The 20,627-nt window shown below is 44.3% G+C and overlaps 1 protein-coding gene and 1 long non-coding RNA gene across 12 annotated transcripts in view; one reads left to right on the top strand and one right to left on the bottom strand.

Moving 5' to 3' along the window:
- Nucleotides 1-20,627, bottom strand: part of RPS6KA5 (ribosomal protein S6 kinase A5) — a 131,378-nt gene that overhangs the window by 46,288 nt on the left and 64,463 nt on the right. For all 11 annotated transcript variants that reach the window (XR_008311211.1, XR_008311212.1, XR_008311214.1 and 8 more), the window contains exon 10: nt 8,944-9,069. Coding sequence is in view for 7 of the 11 variants with exons in the window: in XM_053270555.1 (XP_053126530.1) it covers nt 8,944-9,069 (126 nt within the window). In the remaining 4 variants the exon portion in view is untranslated. The remainder of the gene's footprint in view (nt 1-8,943; nt 9,070-20,627) is intronic.
- On the top strand, nt 1,182-12,262 carry LOC128334257 (uncharacterized). The gene is made up of 2 exons (XR_008311234.1): nt 1,182-1,319; nt 7,587-12,262. It is a non-coding gene; the product is annotated as an uncharacterized LOC128334257 (long non-coding RNA).

The following is a 20,627-nucleotide window of genomic DNA, read 5'->3' as shown; positions in this document are numbered from 1 at the left end:
ACTCTTTACTGACCCCACATTGGCCAGAGGAAGGGTCGAAAAAGGGGCAAGGGTGGGGAGGGAGTTCAAGGAGGGGTTTTCAATTTATTCAACAAGTTAGTTACTCAGTTGCCATTCTGCCTTTCTGCCTCAGAGAAAGAGAGAGAGAGAGAAAGAGAGAGAGAGAGAACACTAGTTTACATTGCATGCCTCAAGTTGCCATGATGCCATGCAGCCATTGCCTATGCCTGCCTTGCCAGCCTGAACCCAGCCTGCCAGCCTGCTATGGCTACTGCATGCCTGCCAGCCTGGGAATGGTTTTATCCGCTGCATTGCTTTTTTGTTCAAGAATAAATTTTTTCACCCCCTTGAAAGATTTCATGCCATTGCCTATGTCTGCCTTGGTGCCAGCCTGAGCCCAGCCTGCCAGCTTGCTATGGCTACTACTGTGCATGCCAGCCTGGGAATGGATTTATCAGCTGCATTGCTTTTTTGTTCCAGAAGGATTTTTCCCACCCCCTTGAGACACACTGCCCAGGAGCGTAACTAGGGAAAATGCCGCCTAGGGCAAGCACTGAAATGGACCCCCCCCCCCCCCCCGTCCAAACATCTGACACGCATCTTTCAGAAAACTTGTCTTTTACCATAATATTATCTCAAAAATACAAAATATAAAATTACAAAAAAACAAAGCTGCTATTTAGTAAACAAAAGCCAAGGGCATCAGAATCAAGGATGCACTTAACATAATGTGTAGTTACTTGGGGACCTCAAGAAGCACAGATGAAGTGCAACAATTCCGGTAATGAAAGAAATCACTTGGACTACAAGCTGTAATGTTTCCCAGCAGGGAAGAAAATCATGTATAGAGAAAAGAAGTCCATTGCGCCTTGCTGTGTCTCGTTTTAAAGTTCATGATGAGCTAGTTAGACTCACTGGCCTGCTGAATATGCATTTATACAACAACTTCCCTTCATGTGTTTAACCTGCTCTTCCTGGCCCAACAACCCGCTCATTATCCAAACCTCTAACTCTGTGGCAACTCGAGGCTTATAGACCAATGGTCTGACAGTATATGGTACAGGGGCGGAGCCACCATTGGGCGAAAGCGTTCAAAGAACACAGGCCACCCACCAATCAGGAGCCGCGAACGCAGCCCCAGACACGTCCCCTGTGTCTGATGTCAGACGCGGGGGTGTGAATCTCCCTCAAAGGCTGCTTGCTGTAGTAGCAGCTTTCTTCCTGCACAATTGCTGGCTGCTTCAGATGGAGTGGAGGAGCTTTGTCATCGCATCGCTGCTCTTGTTCCTTGCTCAGAGGAAACAATGGCTGCATTGCCCGTGAGTATTTTACTCGGGCTGAGCAGGACCTCGGGAGAGAGCCCTTTGTGTTTGCAGGAACTAGAGAGTGTTGTGTCTGCCCGCGAGCATCCTCCGTCTGTCTCCCCCACCCCCACCGCTACTGCTTCTCCTTCTATTCACCTCCCAAGCTGCCCTCCTCTCCCTTCTTTGTCTCCTTCCCCCACCCCTGTGCACTTTGTTCTGCAACATTAGCATAAAGCTGCCATTGATCTCCCATTTAAATAATTACACACAAAAGAACGGGGGAGACATTAAACAGTGCACAAGAAAAAACAAAAACCACGAGGCAGAAAGCGAAGGAGAGAGTGCAAATAAGCTGGTGTGCTTGAATGCCCTAAGGGAACACAAGATCGGCGTGGTGCTTTTTACTGGGCAGGAATGTAGTTATAATTAAGCAGATGGGTGTAACCTGCAAGCACAGCTTCCCAAACAGCCCCTTTCCCTCCGCTGGGATTTTTAAAACTGAAATCTTCCTCCTCTCTAATCTCTTTGCCTGCGAGACCACGCCCCCACGTCTGACGTCAGATGCGGGGGCATGGCTAGCCAGGCACTGATGTTAGATGAGGGGGGCGGGGCCAGGGGGCCGCTGTTGCGCACAGGCCGCCAGCAGTCTGGCTCCGCTCCTGATATGGTAGTTTCCTATGTTCCTAACTATAATGTAGTCAGGAATCAGTAAGTATATTTTTAGGTGCAGTACCCAACACCTATAGACAAGATCACCTGATGATGTTGGACTACAACTCCCATCATCCCCAACCAGTGGTATTTGACTGTTGCTGGGGATGATGGGAGTTGTAGTCCAATATCATCTGGGGGCCCAAGTTTGTTACATATAATATAGATGGAATCCATATAAAACACCAGATGAAAACTGTGCAGTTATTAGGAGAAACACTATTTCAATAAACTTTCAAGACTAAACAAAATCTCATTTTTAAATTTGCCTCACTATTGCGCTGCCTTGCGCTTAGGATTCTTACCCTTTCTTCGCTTTTCATATACCTTTTAAGAACTGAATGGCAGGTAAGAATGAATCTGTGGAACCTTTCCAGCATGAGTATGCAGTGATAGAGAAATCCAACTTGAATTACCTATTGGGAAGTCACAGGAGGAGCCCATCCCAAGGCAAAACAGTAAGAAAAGAAGTCCAACTGCTTTCAAGATGTGTGGGCTGGGGACAAGAATCCAACCTAAAACCCCAAGGAGGACTGAGCCGTGATTTGTTTATTCCCCCCCCCCCCCCGGGCAGGCGTTTTATTAATCCTAAATGATTTATTCTGAAGGAAGTGAGTGGACTGAACAAAACTAAACAGACACACGTTTTAAGAACTCACTTCCCAGGAAACAGCCTCTCCCTCTCAGCAGAGCTCCCAAGATAACAAGGCTTCATGTCGTTGTCCCAAGACCAAAAGCGGTCACTCCCCACTCTTAGCCACACGCCCCTCCCTTTTCGAATGCTGGAAGAATCAGCCTCCCATCCCGTAGCCATAGAAACGAACACATTCAGGTTGCAACAACGCTGCCTGGAGAAGAAAAAATCCCCCTCTCCATTCCACCCCCACCCCACTTTGGTGAGTCCTCGTTCTCCTTTTTATGTTATTCCCTCATGATACAGCAGCAACACACACACACACACAGAGGGGGGAGGGAGGGGAGGAGAAACTGTGTGACTGGGAAACTGCGAGGGGAGAGTTTTAAAAGAAACGTTTTCCTTCCCACCCTTTGCTAATGGAATTTCTGGCCGGGATAAGCAGCAACTCAGCGCGTGTGCTGCTTGGTGGTGCCTGCTCTGCTCCGCTCGCTGGTCAGGGGAAGGCTCCTTGTGAGCGCCTGATTCTTGGTGTCTCTCTCTCACTCTCTGTGACTGCCTTGCCTTGCCCACTCAAGGTGGTTTTTGGTTTTTTTAAATGATAGGTTTACAAATAGGCACAGAGAGAGTGAGCGAGAGAGAGCAGCAGGGCAATGTTGGGCTCGTCGGCAGGGTATGCTTGCAGATCCGCATGCCAGTCCCCTGTGCCCCAAGGTTAGGAAAAAGGGAAAGGCTCTCCAGTCTCTCTCTGACGCCCACTTGCTTTTTTGTTCTTTGATTACCACAAGAAGGGTTTTTTTTGCATTTTAAATTTTTATTGACTTTTGCGATTACCGCAAGAGGTTTAGCCCAGCCCACACTACCTTTAAGGCATCCACATTAAGGCACTTTTGAGTCTGCATAGAGCAAGCCCCCCGTTGAACACAGGGACTTGACTTCTAAGTAAACGTGCATCAGACTGAGCTATAAGAGAGGACCTCCCCCCGCCGACTGGCTTCAAAACAGAAAACCCGCTTTAAACTAGCTGCTACCTCTTTCCTTTCCCTGTCAAGGTTTTCAAATCCATCCATCAAGAGCCGCTTACTTACATTTTTGTTGGGACTGGGGTGGGGGAAGTGAATCAAGAGAATGCTGGGCAGGCAGTGGTGGCTCGAGGGCAAAACCACAAATGGTCGGAAAGAACAACGAAAACGGCCCGCATCGCACAGCACAGCACACGAAGAGCAGCACGCATGCCCAGCAGTTGCTGCTGCTAGTCTCTCTCTCTCTCTCTCTCTCTCTCTCTCTCTCTCTCTCTCTCTCTCTCTCTCCTTGGCCCTGCCTCAACCCACGTGGTCAGGTTGTGGGCATGTGCGCAGGCCCTCCACCCCCGCCCGGACTCGGAGTTCTCACGAGTGCACTGCTGCTGCGCCTGCGTGAGTGGGCGGGTGCCGGTGCCTGGAGCCGGAGAGGGGAGATGCCAGCCGCGGGCGCCAGCGGTGAGCAGCGGGCCACTCGGTGGCGCCTGATAGGGGAATTTAAAAAACAATTTAATTTTTTAAAAATTAATTTTGTGGGGCCGTGGGGGCATGGAATTGCGCTCCCTTCGAGTGGCGCCTAGGGCACGTGCCCTGGCTGCCCCCCCTGGCTACGCCTCTGACACTGTCGGTGCCTGCTGTGTCTGTCTGTGCCAGCCACCAGTGCCACCAGCCCTAGACTGAATGAGTGTACCCCCATTTTCACACACACACACACCTCTCCCTCCCTCCCTCCCTCTGGAATTCTGCATTCTTGGGGTTTTTTTTCCTGTTAGGAGGGAGGTTTGGGGTTGCAATTAAATTTAAAAAGTTATGTGTTGTTTAGTTTAGAAGATGTTTAAACAGGGGTTCTGTGTGGGAGGGATCCCCATTAGCTTGTACTAGTAGGTGGTAGTGTAGCTTCATGGTTTTAAAAAACAATTCTGTCTTTTTCTCTTCCAAAGATTTGGAGAGGGCATTTTTTAAAAACAGAAGCCTGCCCTCTGCCCCATAACTGATGTTCCCTGCCCAGCAGCCTATCGTATGCTCTTCCCTAGTCATTTCTGTTGTATTAGTTAATTGTATCTATTCTGTTCAATCCATAGTTATATTGTATCTGGTATTGTGTCTCTGTTCCCTTACTACTCCCTATTTGTTCCCCTGTATCTGTTTCCTAGTTACAATGTATATATTATGCAATTCAAATGCCTTGGATGGTTTGTTGTTGTGCTGTATTGTGGGGACCTCATGGATGAGCATCCTGGTTCTCTCTCTCTCTGTGGACTTCTTCTTTGCAATGAAGATTGGGTCATATTGTGACTTCTGGCATCATCATCATTTTTATTCAAACTAGACTGCTTGCATCAAATAGGTTGTGTGATGCCACAAGCTCCAATCTGTTGCAGAAATGGCAAAAAATGCACCAAAAGTTGTGTGCCACTGTTGTCAGGATCATCACTCTTCTACTTGGGTAGGTGGGAGGGGGGCCAAACCTCGCTGTTCCACTGGCAGAATGTGGTTGTTGTTTGCACCCTTCCTTACACTTTTATGGCTGGGTGCTACAGATGTAGCTGTGTCTCTGTTGTTTGTAGACGAAAAATGCTTGGGGGAGGAAGGGCAGGGCACTGTTGTTAGCCCTAGGGCCTAGTCTGCTGCATCTGTGTGATCTTGCTTTGGAAACCTGGTTCTTTGCAGAGCTCTGCTGTTGTTGATGATGACGTGTGCTGTTATGTTCTTTGGGGCAGAAAGGGGGCTTTGGCCCAAGCCATCAGCTTCAGAATCTGTAAGTCATGATGCAGAATGCACCCTTTGTTCTGGGACAGCAGATCCTGGCTTGGCGGAAGGTGCCAATAGTGTCTTGCAGACAGATGAGAAGCATCAGAAACCGTCTTGCCCACACCAGGGCTCCAGTAGGATGCATTTTGTTCCTAGTTGAAGAATTTTGGCTATGACATGGGTTGTTAGTGGAAACGGAAGAAACATTTAGAAGAATCTGTTTCTCCAATTTATTTGGAATGCATCTCCTATTAATCCTTTCCCTACTCCTGCTCTGGAGCAGTATTTGTCACACTTGTGGGTTCTCCCTTGCAAACAGATCAACTGCGGGCATTCCTCATTCTTGAAAACCTTCATCAAATACTTTGAACGAATCTCCCACTCAAGGTGTTGTACACCCGTGAAATCTCTGCTTAATGTGTCAGCTAAGACGTTCTCTGTCCTCTTTAGGTATAGAGCAACTGGAAATATGTCTTGTGCTATGCACAAGTTTCATAGCTGCAAGCTTAGATTGCAGAAGGATATTGATACTGTTGCCCACTGTCTGTTTAAGTTGGCGACTGCTGTAGTGTTATCCCACTCTACTGAACAACCTGTTTATTAGAAGGAGAAATTATTTTAGAGCAACAAAACTTCTTGGTAAGTCACCACTGTAAGTGTGTTTGGTTGAAGTGGCATTGTTCTACCAGCTCATTGTGCTGAAGGAATGTGCTGAAAGGTAGTAGCTGCCCCCCTGGAAATGGACTGCTGTTGCAGTTCTGAAGAAAAGAAATGGAATACTTACTCCTTGTCCTGAAGTTCCTGGATCATCTCCACCTGCTCTGTTGTCCATGTTTGAAAGTCTATGATGCTGTGTTTTCCACAATCTACATAGTATTCTACATAGTTGTAGGGTAAACCTGAGGATAGGGTGTAACGAAATTCCCTAACCAGCTCATCCTCTGATGGTAAGCACAGTCTAGTGTACCTGGGGAGATCAAATAACCCATGTGCCTATGCTGGTGGGTATAGTGTGTCATATATTGCCCCCCATCCAGTTTCTGACATATTGGAGGCACAGGAGAGGATTCTTGTGCCAATGACACTGAAGGCATTTTTGGGATGGGTAGGTCTTCTCCATTATCTTCATAGACATACAGCCCTTGGCTTAAGAATCCTTGAACGTTGATGCTGATGGCACACTGTGGGCTGAGTCCAGCAGTGACATGAGTGACTGCAGAGTTGATCTTCCTGATGGATTTCCTATTTCTTCTGTTATCAGGTCAGGTCTGTCAACATAGACCATCAACACTGAGGCAGATGCCTCTCGTTGGGAGTGAATGTCCTCTACTTGCTGTCCTGCCAGTATGGAGCCTGTTGGCTCTCCTGTTGGTGAGGAGTGATCAGGCGGCATTGTAAAGTCAGACTCCTGCACCAGTCAACATAGGTATAAAGGGTTCCGTTGACATCACTGAAGACTGCTGTATTTGTATGGTCGGTAGTAAAGGAGTTCGGAGGTCTTTCCTCGATGTCAAATGCTTCAATGATGACAGCCATTTCTGCTTTAGACTCGGAGAGGAGGAAGCGGAAGCAGAGTCCAAATGCTTCTTTTCTTCTTATGCTGGCTGGAAGAGGCTCTCTCTCTATCCACAGCCCCGTGGTGCTTAAACACACTCTCTGCTGGAGTATCTCTTGCTGAACTCTAAGGCTGTGGGGATGTGAATGGGGCAGATCTTAACAACAGCTCTGGCATCTTGGGTGATTCAATTACTTTCACCACCACCAAAAGGCTCGAGCTCAGTGTCGACATAGCTGACTGTCAGCAGCAGTGATCTTAGCATTAGGGTAAGCACTTGTAGCGCTTGTTCATACAAAGCAGTTTATAAACAGAGTTCTCAGCTCTTTTTCATCTGGCGGGAAAATGAATACAAATCTTGCAGGCAATAGTGTTATGGTCTTCCCCCAGTCATATTAAACAGGATTCATGCCGATCTGTACTTGATAATTTCCCTCCATAATCATTACATTTTTTGAATGATTTTGAATGCTCATGAGGAAAAGAAACTGAAAGCCAGACCAAGTCAAACCTAAAAAACAAACAGTCCACTATCCAAAGGGGAAACCATAGCCCAGTCTGAGTCAAAAAGAGAGTAAACTAATTATTTATTTCTAACTTTGTCTCACTAGAACTAAGCCAAACCAAGGGGTGAAGTCAAGCGAAGATGAGGATGACATGACAGCAGTTAGAAAGGAACTGAGCAAAGGATACTCCAACTGCCAAATTAACTGCTGCGCTGAGTGCAAGGGGCAGAGGGGAAGCATCACAAGGAGCTTGAGAATTCCACCCACGAGGCTACTGCACAGATTGTGAATATACGATGGATCATGACAAAGATAATCCCATTTGTAAGACTGAACATCCCATACCTGTGGGGGGTGGGGGGAAGCAGGGAGCAAGGCATCTAACCTGCTTGAAAATGGTTGGTGGTGGTAGCAGCAGCAAGGACTTAAGGGGAGTAATCGGAGTGTGCAAAGTTTTAACTAGAAGAGTTTTGCACCTTGATTTCTCCACAGTATTGTTAATATCCTAATGTTCTCTATTATATATTTTGACAAGTTTGTTTCTGCAAAATTAAGCAAAACCTCCTAATTACCTACAGATAACAAATTTTGCATACACAATCCTGCCACTTAAATTAGCTGAAAGCTCTAATTTTTATACCAGAATATGCTGGGTGAAAGGTTTTAATAACTTTTTAAAAATTAATTTATTTTTAAAAATAAATGTATGTATGTATGTTTATTTATTTAACATATTTTTATACCTCCCAAAATTCACATCTCTGGGTGGTTTATAACAAAGCAAGCAAGCAAACACCAAACAAAAACAGTAGAAATGATGACTAATAATCATATTCTAACTGTTATTGTTCTCAACAGACTTTTAACACTCACTAATCAGATCAATAATTCAAAAACCACATCATGCCCAAAAGAAGCAGAAGGTATTTCTCAGAATCAAATTTTCTATGATTCAAATTTACTATGCGTGGTAAATTTTTCAATAAAATGATAATGTTTGAAGTTGAAATCCTACAAATTTAAAAATGTTCTTTTACTTTCCTTTTCCAAGCAGATTGATAATAATTTTGATGACATATGTTTAATTTCTTGAACTTTTCTCGAAGTCTAATCTACGCAGAATGACTTTGCTTGATCAACAGTGGGCCTCTGTAGTATCCAATAAAACATGCATCACACTATAGAATCTAAAGCATAAATGCTTATGTAAACAATTTGTAAAACAAAAGATAGACAACATAGTAAAATCACAGGACACTTGAAAATGAAACAGTAAAAGTCCAATCAAACGTTTTTCAGCCTTCAATTGTCTCTCTCAGTGGCACAGTACTCTGTTTCCACAGATTTCCAATACAAAGCATCAGAAACAGGCTCGAAATCTTTCATTACTAGAAATTTAAATAACATACCATTTGAATGTGTTCTTATGTTTTGTTATGGATAGATTAGGTCTTTCCATTACCTTCATCATAACACTTCTGGCAATACTTGTGACTCCAGGTCGATCAATTTCTGTCAGAAACTGAACAGGATCCATGGTAGCTGCATTACGTTTGAATAATATAGAAGGAGCAACAAAAGAATATCCCTGTTTTTAAAAGGAGATAAAATAAATGTAAAAGGTAGAAGTGACAGGTACAAAATTTTAGTCAGTGAGCCAGTTTCAGTGATTAGGGTATTCATTGCAAGCAGAAAAAATGATCAGCACAAAGAAGAGCAAGAATCAATTTATTCAAGAAGTTGCAACATTATATTGTCACAATAAAATAAGTTTGCCTGAAAGAAGTTATACCACCTTCTGGGGTGTGTGTGTGTGTGTGTGTGTGTGTATGTGTGTGTGTGTGTGTGTGTGTGTGTGTGTGTATATATATATATATATATATATATATATATATATATATATATATATATATATAACTTACATTTATATACCGCTCTATAGCTGGAGCTCTCTAAGCGGTTTACAATGATTTAGCATATTGCCCCCAACATTCTGGGTACTCATTTTACCGACCTCGGAAGGATGGAAGGCTGAGTCAACCTTGAGCCCCTGGTCAGGATCGAACTTGTAACCTTCTGGTCACAGGGCGGCAGTTTTACCACTGCGCCACCAGGGGCTCATATATATATAACATCATATATAAAACCATCATATATATATATATATGATGGTTTTAAAATGCTATAAAAACTGACTCACAGCTTCAATTCTTTTTGACTGGTGACAAAGGTTCAAACTAGCTAGCTTCTCAAAACATCTATAGTTGGCATCAAACAAGTCTATATTATAATAGGGCAGATCAAGATTTAACGCAAGTCAAAAACTACAGGCCAATCTCACTTTTAAATAATGATTATAAACTTTTTGCTGCCATTTTGGCAAGAAGAATGAAGGCTATATTAAGACTCTTTATTCATGAGGATCAAGCTGGCTTCTTGCCAAAGAGACAATTAAGAGATAATGTGAGAACAGTTTTGAATGTATTGGAGTATATGAAAAACACAATGACAAACAGATGGCTATGATTTCTCTGGACGCAGAGAAAGCTTTTGATAATCTTTCCTGGCAGTTCATGTGGAGGTTATTAGATGCAATGGGTGTTGGTAATAATTTTACTAGGGCTATCAAGACAATCTATTCAGAGCAACATGCTAAGATTATTGTAAATGGGGAATTATCAGACAATTGTAAAATACAAAAAGGAACTAGACAAGGATGTCCACTTTCCCCATTACTTTTTATATTAGTATTATAAGTGCTCTGTAGAAATATTATAGAAGATGATCAAATACAAGGCCCGAAAATAGGGAAACATGAGTATAAACTAAGAGCCTTTGCGGATGATGTCACTTTTTTTTAGAAAATCCATTAGACAAGATCGGAAGACTCTTGGAAAAAATACAACAATTTGGCCAATTGGCTGGGTTTTATATAAACAAGACTAAAATGAAGGTGTTGACTAAAAATATGGATCAGAAATCTAAGGATAGATTTTTTGAAATAAGTGAACTGAAAGTGGAGAAGAAAATTAAATATCTGGGTGTTTGGCTGACAAATAATAATTCTTTGTTGTTCTCAAATAATTATATTAAAATATGGAATACAGTAAAAACTGACTTACAAAGATGCTCTAATATGAACTTATCTTTAATGGGAAGAATTTCAGTGGTGAAAATGAATTTCTTACCAAAATGTTGTTTCTTTTTCAGACTATTCCTATAATTAATACTTTAACTTGTTTTAAGCAATGGCAGAAGGACATAAGTAAATTTGTTTGGCAAGGGAAAAGACCAAGAATTGATTTTAAAAATTTAACAGACGCAAAAGAAAGAGGTGGTCTTACCCTACCAGACTTAAGGTTGTATTTTGATGCTGATTGTTTGATGTGGTTAAAAGAATGGATAACATTAAGAAATTCTAGAATACTTGATCTGGAGGGATTTGACAGAAGGTTCGGATGGCACTCCTATTTGTGGTATGACAAAAGTAAAGTACATAAAGGTTTTCTTAACCACTATATAAGAAGGAGTTTAATGAGAGTTTGGGTAAAATATAAAAAATGGTTGGAACCTAAAACTCCGTTATGGTTATCCCCGATTGAAGCTCTAGTACGTAAAGAGGTAAATATGCAATCGCAATGGGGTACCTATAGGGATTTGTTATGTTTTCAAGAAAAGGACTGTAAGTTAAAAAGTTTAATTGAAGTACAAAATTTGGTTAGTACTTGGTTTCAGTACCATCAGTTAAATGAAGTTTATAAGAAGGATCTTAAAGTTGGATTTGAGGATCAGATGTCGAGATTTGAGAAGGAGCTGTGTGAAAATGATGAAAAACTAGTTTCTAAAATGTATAAGCTCTTGCTTTTGGAGGAGACAAGAGATGAAGTGGTTGAAACGACTATGGTAAAATGAGCTCAAGATGTGGGGTATAATATAGAAATGCAGCCTGGGAAAAATTATGGAAAACGGATTTAAAGTTCACTGCATGTTATGTTTTAAAAGAAAATTATTATAAAATGATGTATAGGTGGTATTTGACACCTAAAAAACTGGCATTAATGTATAAAAATGTTTCAAACAAATGTTGGAAATGTGGACACTCTGAAGGAACTTTTTTTCACATGTGGTGGTCTTGTAGGAAGGCTAAGGCCTTTTGGGACATGATATATAATGAGTTAAAAAAATTTTCAAAATGACATTTCCTAAGAAGCCAGAATCCTTCCTGCTAGGAATAACGCAAGGAGTGTTTTCTACAACCAACTTAACATTCTTTATGTACGCTACCACAGCGGCCAGAATAATATATGCGCAGAAATGGAAGAGTAATGAACTGCCCTCAAAAGAAGATTGGCTGATAAAAATTTTGGAATATGCGGAGATGGCAAAACTTACAGTACTGATAAGAGACCAAAATTTGGAATGCTTTAAAGAAGATTGGAAACCATTTTTATTATACTTAAAGAACTATTTTCCTAATATTGATTTTACAACAGGGTTTGAAATTTAGTAATATTAGCAGGTTGGGTAGATCCAAATCGAGTTTGTAAGGTGTAAGATATATGTTTTGAATTACTATTATAGCAAGGGTTAATTCTATAGTTGGTGATTCACGAGGAGGTGTGAGCGGGAAGTCAATATTTGTTTAATGTGATGTGAATGTTAAGATATTGTTAAAATCAATAAAAATTTAAACAATATTATAATAGGGCAAATATTAAAGAGATTTTTTTAACTGCTAAAAAGAAGTGTGATATACTAAAATGTCAGAGCAATTACCTTGACGTTTTCCATAATTCTGATTTTCCTATCTATAAGGCATTCCAATTATTTATCCTGGATATGAAAATATACACATACACCCCAATCCAGCAAGGCTGATCTGAGTACATACTCAGAATGTATAGGTCCAGATCTGAAAGAGCATGTTAGAGGACACTGACCAATTATTTATAAGGAGCTGGACCCAGGCTATGGACTCAGGTGATGATACTGTCAGCTCCAGTCAGTCACCTGACAGCAAGAGACTGGGGGAGATTCTCTTGCACATCTGTGGGCATGGAGTCATACTGCTGCATAAGAGGATCTCTGGATAAAGCCATAAAAGTATAAATGAACATTATATTGCTGTACTTAATGCCCATAGATACTAGATGTCACTGCAAGGCAGAACAGATCTCTCCAAAAGCCAAGACAGGGCTATTAACACAAAAAAGAGCATGGACATGCTTCATAAATAAAAGTACTCCCTGCCATTATTCCAAACAAAAACTCAAACCAAATTGATATTTGTGTTTTGTTAAAGATTATTTTGAATAGTCATATCCAGAGAAACCTTGATTTTAAGGAATATATGGGGGGAAAGGATGTCCAGATAAGATAATAGTCCATAAGACTGAGGCAAAAAGCAAATGGCCAGATAATACTTATACTTGTATGGGGGTACATTCCATATCGACAGTGCAGCAGTCAACAAGAGGAACACATGAAATACATATTTCCCTATTCTGTAGCATTAAATGCTGGCAGGGGGGACTTTATTCTCAATCCCAATCAGCTATGTAGCATCCACAAAAACAGGTTGCTTACCTGTAAGAGGTGTTCCCTCTGGTGATCCATGTTCATTCACAACTGGGCCTTCTGGACCTGCGCACTACCTCTGCAGAGGAATTTCTAGCTCCAATAGGTGCTCTCTGGCATTCTGAAGTGCAAGGGAGCGCCCATTAAAATAGGCAAGAGAGTTCCTTTCCTTTCAGTTCCTGATTTGGCCGCTGCATCAAGAATGTAATTAAGTTGTGAAGAAGTCCAGGAAATAAAGTTAAGAGCAAAACATACTGTTGATGCACGCTAGCAGTAGGGTCAGTCGGGTGGGTGTTGTGAGTGAAAATGGGTCACCAGAGAGATCACCTGTTACAGGTAAGCAACCTGTTTATCTCTGAGGTGATCCATGTTCCATCATAACTGGGTGATTAGCTCAAAACGGAGGCGGGTGTTAGAGTACTTTCTTGAGAACTGCCCAACCAAAGTTAGCCTCAGCAGCTGAGCAGAGATCCACAGCATAGTGCTTTACAAATGCCAGGTTTGAAGACCATGTGGTGGCTTTGCAGATATCAGCCATACTGATGCCAGACATGTGAGCTGAAGAAGTGGCCATGACCCTGATGGAATGGACCCCTTGCTGTCTGTAACAGGAGAAAATGAGTTCCACTAGCCAGATGGAGAGTCTTTGTCGGGAAACCACAGAACCGTTGTTGGAAAGGTGCCATTGTAGGAGTAGGAGATGAACCGTTTATTGGAGTGGCAAAAAGACTGAGCAATCCATGTAGTAAAGGAGGCATCTATGGACATCCAGGGAGTGCATGGAGCGTTCCAGAGGCGTTGAAGGATTGATTAAAAAAAGGTAGGCAATATGATGTCTTGGTTGATGTGGAAGTCGGCGACCATTTTAGGACAGAAGGTGGGGTCAAGATGTAGGACCACTTTATCTGGGTAGAATTTTGTATATGGTGAATCAGCCCTCAGGGCTGAAAGTTCACTGACCTGCCTGGCCGACATAATGGCTATGAGGAATGTAGTCCTGAGTGACAGATGCTTTAAGGAAGATGAGAGCAAGAATTCGAAGCATGGCTCTGTGAGGAAAGAGAGCATGCAGGATAGGCCCTACGGCTCAACCAGCTCTCTGACGAGGGTATAGGTTATTTATGCCCTTCAGGAAATGCTTAGAATCCATGTGACATACTGTGATGGTTGCAAGGTGTACTTTCAGAGATGTGTTTGACAGACCCATCCTTTTAAGGAGGTCAAATATAGAAGGATTTGCCTGATGGAAGCAGAGAAAGGGTAAAGCCCCTTGTTGAGGTGTGGGATGCAAAGTGTTCCCAGTTACACATGTAATTCTTCCTGGTGGAAGCTTTCCTCTCATTGAGGAGGATCTTGTCTAGTAGTTTAGCCTCCACACTGTCAGGTTGAGGGTTCCTAGGGTATGGTGGAGGACTTGGCTGGCTTCCCTGGAAAACAGATACTTCCTGTGTGGGAGGCGATGGTGTTGGCCATTGGACAGAATCATGGTGAGATGAGGATGCATTTGGTCTGTTCCTGGAAAATTCTGCTCACTACCCTGGAAAGCAGAGGGAAGGGCAGGAACAGACAAAACAGTCCTTCCTTCCATGGGACCTGAAACACATCTTCCAGGGACTTCTGACTGATTCCCAATCTTGAGCAGACAAGTAGACACTTTGCATTGTCTTGGGTGGCAAACAAGTCCACTTTGGGTGTCCCCCAGAGACTGAACAGGTCCAGAAGAACCATCTCATTCAGCTCCCACTCGTGTAGTGCTGAGAGAGCCAGATCTCTGCTCAGAGAGTCTGCAAGGGAGTTGTCTACTCCTTTTATGTGGAGAGCCATAGGGTGAATCCCATTGGCCAGGCACCACTCCTAGAGTTGTAGAACCAGGTTGCTTCAAGACCTCAATATGGTGCTACCCTGGTGGTTTATATAAGTAATCGCTATCATGTTGTTCAGATGTATCTGGACCACTTGGCCTCGTAGAATGGAAGAAAGGCCTTTAAAGCCAGAAAGACTGCCAGGAGCTCAAGGAAGTTTATATATAGTTCTTGCTGCTGGCTGTTCCACAAGCCCTGAGATCACAGGTTGCAACAGTGGGCTCCCCAGCCCTGTACTGAGGCATCCGTCATTAGCGTGACTGATGGAAAGTGAAGGTGAAATGGGATGTCTTGAGAGAGGGAAACTGGCATGGTCTACCATTGCAGAGACTGCAGGACATATGGTGGCATTGTTAACCACTGTTTACTTGTCTAGGTTTGGGTGGAATGCAGAGAAGAACCAGAGCTGTAATCTGTGCATTTTCAGACAAGCGTAAGCGACCGTGGTAAGGCAGGATGCCATCAATCTCAACAGGTGTTGTATGGAGCAGATCCTCTGCTTGGGAGAGGCCTGAAGGGCAGATATCAGGTTGGTAATAGACAGGACACTGTCCTTGGGGAGCTAAGCATGCTTTGATGTCGTATCCAGGGCAGCAACAATATAGAATAAACGCTGTTGAGGCGTGAGATTGGATTTCTTGAGGTTCACAGTCAGGCCCAGATCTGCTAGGGGGGAGAGAAAGAGAGAGAGAGAGAGAGAGAGAGAGAGAGAGAGAGAGAGAGAGAGAGAGAATGAATAAATTGGATTCACTTTTCTCAGTCAGAAGCCAGTCATCCAAGTATGCAGGTGGGCAATAACTGCACTCATACACTTGGTAAATATGTGGGGTGCCATGGAAAAGCTAAATGGCAAGACTTTGTACTGACAGGCATGGAAGCCTAGGCAGAAATGGAGGAACTGCCGATGGTATGAATGTACTGCTATATGAAAGTTAGGTATAGCATCACAAACTACTATTCCTCCTACAGTAGAGGGAGAATGGCCATAACAGGGTGAAGACTCCTATCATGTTTCGGAACCTGGAAGTACCTAGAGTAGAAACCACTGTGCATAGCCTCAGGTGGTACAGGTTCAAAAGCAACTTTCTGTAGCAGGCTAACAACTTCCTCCTCTAAAGCAGAAGTTAAGTGGGTGTATTTATTCCCATATACATGGGCTCAAATTCAATAGCATAGCTGGAGGGCAACTGTGCTCAACATCCAGGTGTCTGAAGTTAATTGATGCCAGGAGAGAAGGAAAGGTGCAAGGCGGACAGAGTGGTGTTGGGGGGCATCGGGTACTTCCAAGACCTCGCAGTCAAAAGGGTTGCTTAGCCTGGTCCTGTTTAGGTTTTTGTGGCTGGTGTTGATGTTGCTGGTAAGGGCACCTTGCGCCTGAAGTCCCTTCATTCTTAAAGTTTGGCCTGATAGCATTGTCTATTAAAGGTGCAGTACCTTTGTGATGAGGCACTGGAGTAGAATGTTTGCTGAGGTCCACAGGTGTGTCAGGATGTCTGAAAGTGTCAGTAGGCTTTGGCGTACCCGGTTCAGATGGCAGACCTCTTAGTTTCATAGTCTTCCACCAGCGATAGTCATCAAAATCATAGGGAATGCCTGGCAAAAAGAGTGTGTACTCTGTGTCTATCACGAAGACAGAGGTGACCTGGGTCAAAAGCACTGAGCGAGCTCAGGTAATTGAGAGAACACATTGGTAGGTGAGGAACTGAATAACGGTAACACTCTTTCCAACGATGAATTGGAGAGCACCTAGGTGACTTGCGCACTGTTGAAGCTGACAGAGACTTAGGAACAGCAGGTATGGATCCTATGTCATCATCATCCAGTCCCCCAGCAATAGGAAAACCTTTAAAAGTTGCAGTGGAGAGTCTTGTAATGACTCCAATCAGCACTTAGCCAGAACAGACGCAATCAGGGATGGATCCAGAGGGGTTCTCCATCCTTTGATATCAGAGTCTGCACCACCCCTTTTAGGAGAGTTGTCAGGTGTTGAGGCTGGGAAGATCATGATGGGTGATGGCTGTGAAGAAACTGGAGAATGGTGGCCCACTGACATAATCAATACCGTCAATGTCAGTGGTTGAGCCGGCATTGGGACCAGGGTCGAGGTTGGTGGGTGCATCACCATCTACGTCAGAGTGGTCTTCTTTGTTAGAGGCTCCGATGCTGGACACTTCGATGTTGAGGAGGCATAGGACATAGCAGCAGCTTATGTTGATGGTTTCGGGGCTGAGGATTCCCTGGATGTTGAGCCCAGTGTTGGCTTACATATGGTCTTTGATGCTCCCAGTAACAGCTAGAAGGATCTTTTAGGCTGGGTGGTGGATGAGGATGGTGTGTGTGACAATGCAAAATCCAATCCCAACACCAACTTATAAGTAAAAGAGGAGGACAAAGCTGCGCAGAATGTCAACCTTGATGTAAATTCAGAGGACTGGTGGCACTTGCGCTCAGGCTGGTCTTTGGAAGACCTCCCATTTCCTCTTTCATGGTCCCCTTGCTTTTTGACCGATACTGGCTTTTTAAATGTAGAGTCCTCACAGTGCTTAGAGGAATCTGATGTCAATGGGGTTGATGTTGACAGCCCCAACAGTGCCAATTCCTGTGGGCGATATACATTTTCGTAGAGAGCAGCTCTAAGTCTTAATTCTCTGCTCTTTCTGGTCTGCTTGCTGAAGGGAAGGCAGACTTTATAACTGGTGTTTTTTTTATTGATGCTGTGCCTCTCCCTGAGGCATATCAGGAAGTCATCATGCAAGTCAGAGGATGGTGAGGTCCCTCTGCAGGACTCCTAACATTTGAAAGTTCTGGGAGAATCCACAATGAAGTAAGGGACAGGCCAAGTTATAAAAACAGGTTGCTCACCTGTAACTGATAATCTGGTAGAGATCCGTCGAAATCCATAAGAATAGGTTCTGCGCCTGCGCAGGAAACCCACGGTAGCCATGCCTCAGCTTGCTGAGGAGTCCAAGCCCTGCCCACACGCAGAGTGTGCTATTTAAGAGTGGGCTGGACTCGACGTCCCTCAGTTCTTGGACGACTGCCAAGTAGGACGACCATCCGGAAAAGCTGGTGAGTTCAGTTGCTTCGCTAGAGTACGCCAAGGAAAAGAGTTAGCACACCAGAATGCACATAGAGGTACTACTACTACTGCAGAGGGGAAGGTCGGGAGGGTCTTATGGATGTCGACGGATCTCTACCAGATCATCAGTTACAGGTGAGCAACCTGTTTATCTGGATCAAGATCCGTCGACAGCCGTAAGAATGGGTGTTTAGCAAGCTCCCAAAGGAGGAGGGTGCAGTAGTGCTACTGTAACACACGCTTAAGGACTCTTCTCCCGAAGCTAGCCTCTGCAGCAGAGCGCACATCTATGGCGTAATGTTTCACAAATTGGAGGTTTGAAGACCAGGTTGCTGCCTTGCAGATATCCAGGAAACTGACTCCCGAAAGGTGTGCCGCTGAAGAAGCGTAGGCCCGAGTAGAGTGGGCTTTAATGGCTGCTGGTGGCGCTTTACACTGTAGTTCATAGGCGAGCAGAATGAACTCAACTAGCCACCTTGACAATCTTTGTCTCGATATGCAGGTACCCTTGGTGGAGCCCTTATAGGCAACAAAGAGACGTGTAGTGGAGCGAAAGTCCTTCATCCTGGCCATGTAGAACAAGAGAGCCCTGCGTACCTCCAACGAATGCATGGATCGTTCCAGTGCCAACTGCGGGTTCCGAAGAAAGGTGGGTAGTATTATGTCTTGATTTAGGTGAAATTCAGAGACAATTTTCGGCAGAAAAGAGAGGTCCAGGCGCATGCAGACCTTATCCTCATGAAATCTTGTGAAAGGAGAATCAACTCGAAGAGCTGTAAGCTCAATGACCCGTTGCGCCATCGTTATTGCAATCAGGAATGCGGTCTTTAGCGAGACCAACTTCAACGGCGCCGTGGCCATTGGTTCGAAGGGCTTTTGCATAAGTGAGCAAAGTACTAATGACAAGCTCCAAGGCTCTACAGGTGTTTTTATGGGAGGATAGATGTTCGAGAGACCTTTTAAGAAGGCTTTGCTTAGAGGGTGTGAAAAGAGTGTCTTCCCATCACAACCCGGGTGCCTAGAGGAAAGGGCTGCCAGGTGAACTTTTAGAGAAACATTAGCTAGGCCTTCAGACTTCAGGGAGGACAGATAGAGGAGCACCTGTCCTGGTAAAAAAAACCTCGAGGCTTTGCATAGGCTTTGAATCAAAGCCACTTTTAAAAATAGTTGCGCCTTGTAGAAGCCTTTCTTTGATTCAACAAGATCTTGTTCAGAAGCCTATTCACCAAGAGGTCAGGCGGAGCATCTGCGCATGCGGGTGAACGACGTGACCCTCGTCCTGGGAAAGGAGGTCTGGCCATGGCGGAAACTGATGAAATCGATTCTTGGACAGTCTGCGTACTTGTGGAAACCAAGACTGTCTTGGCCACCACGGGGTTACAAGAATGCAGGCTACAGGTTTTGACAGGAGACGAGCCACCACCCTTGCGATTATCGATTGGGGCGGGAACACGTATGGTGTTTCTGTTGTCCAGTCCAGTTGAAAGACATCCCCCAGGAACCTGGGGTCCTGTCCCACCATGGAGCAGAAGCGGGTACACTTCATGTTTGCCGAGGTCGCAAAGAGATCTATCGACGGCTGCAGCCACCGACGGAAGAGGGGACTGAGATTCTTGGAGTTGAGTTCCCATTCATGATGGCCGACCTGGAGAAAGACTTGACTGAGGTCATCTGCTAGAGTGTTGTCCTGGCCTTTGATATGCACTGCTACAGGATAGACCTGGTGCTGAATACACCAGTGCCACATATGAACTCCGAGCACACACAAGCTCCGAGAGACTGCCCCGCCCTGGCAGTTGATGTATGCCTGTGCCATCGTGTTGTCCAGTTGGACTTGAACACATGCACCTTGTAGAAGCAGTAAAAAGGCCCGAAGAGCAAGGAAGACCACAAGCAACTCCAAAAAGTTTATATGGAGCTGCCTCTGCCTCAGAGACCATTTGCCCTGGGTCCCGTGGCCTTCGCAATGAGCCCCCCAATCCATTAGAGAGGCATCCGTTGTCAGCCATATTGATGGCATCGGAGTACAGAATGGCATGCCTACCAAGAAGTTCCTGTGCTCTGTCCACCATGTGAGGGGCCGAAGAACTAGAGACAGTATCTCCAGTCGCTTCCTTTGACTGTCTCTGGCAGGATGGATGACCAAGAGGAACCACAGCTGTAATTTCCATGTGTTTAAGCGGGCATAGTAGATTACTACATTGCAGGAGGCCATGAGGCTCAACAGGCGTTGAACAGAGTGTGCTGATTGCACTGAATGTTGTTGGAACAGAGTCACTAAATTGTGTATGCAAACATATCTCTCTTCCGGTAAGAATGCCCTTTGTTTTATGGTGTCCAATACTACACATATGTAGTTGGCAACCTGCATAGGTTCCAGGTGGGACTTTTTCCAATTGACTTGGATGCCTAGGCACCGAAGGACCTCCAACACATAGTGGATCTGAGAACGTAACACACTTCTGTCCTTTGACATCAGGAGCCAATCATCCAAATAGGAGTAGATGGTGACTCCCTACGACCTGAGATAGGCGATCATTGCAGCCATACATTTTGTAAAAACCCTTGGCGCGGTGGACATTCCGAAAGGCAATACGTTGTATTGGTATACTTGGTTTCCAACCGTGA

Source organism: Hemicordylus capensis, chromosome 1 (assembly GCF_027244095.1).
Source record: "Hemicordylus capensis ecotype Gifberg chromosome 1, rHemCap1.1.pri, whole genome shotgun sequence".
NCBI classification, from domain to species: Eukaryota; Metazoa; Chordata; class Lepidosauria; order Squamata; family Cordylidae; genus Hemicordylus; species Hemicordylus capensis.
This window is presented reverse-complemented; position numbering and strand designations above follow the sequence as displayed.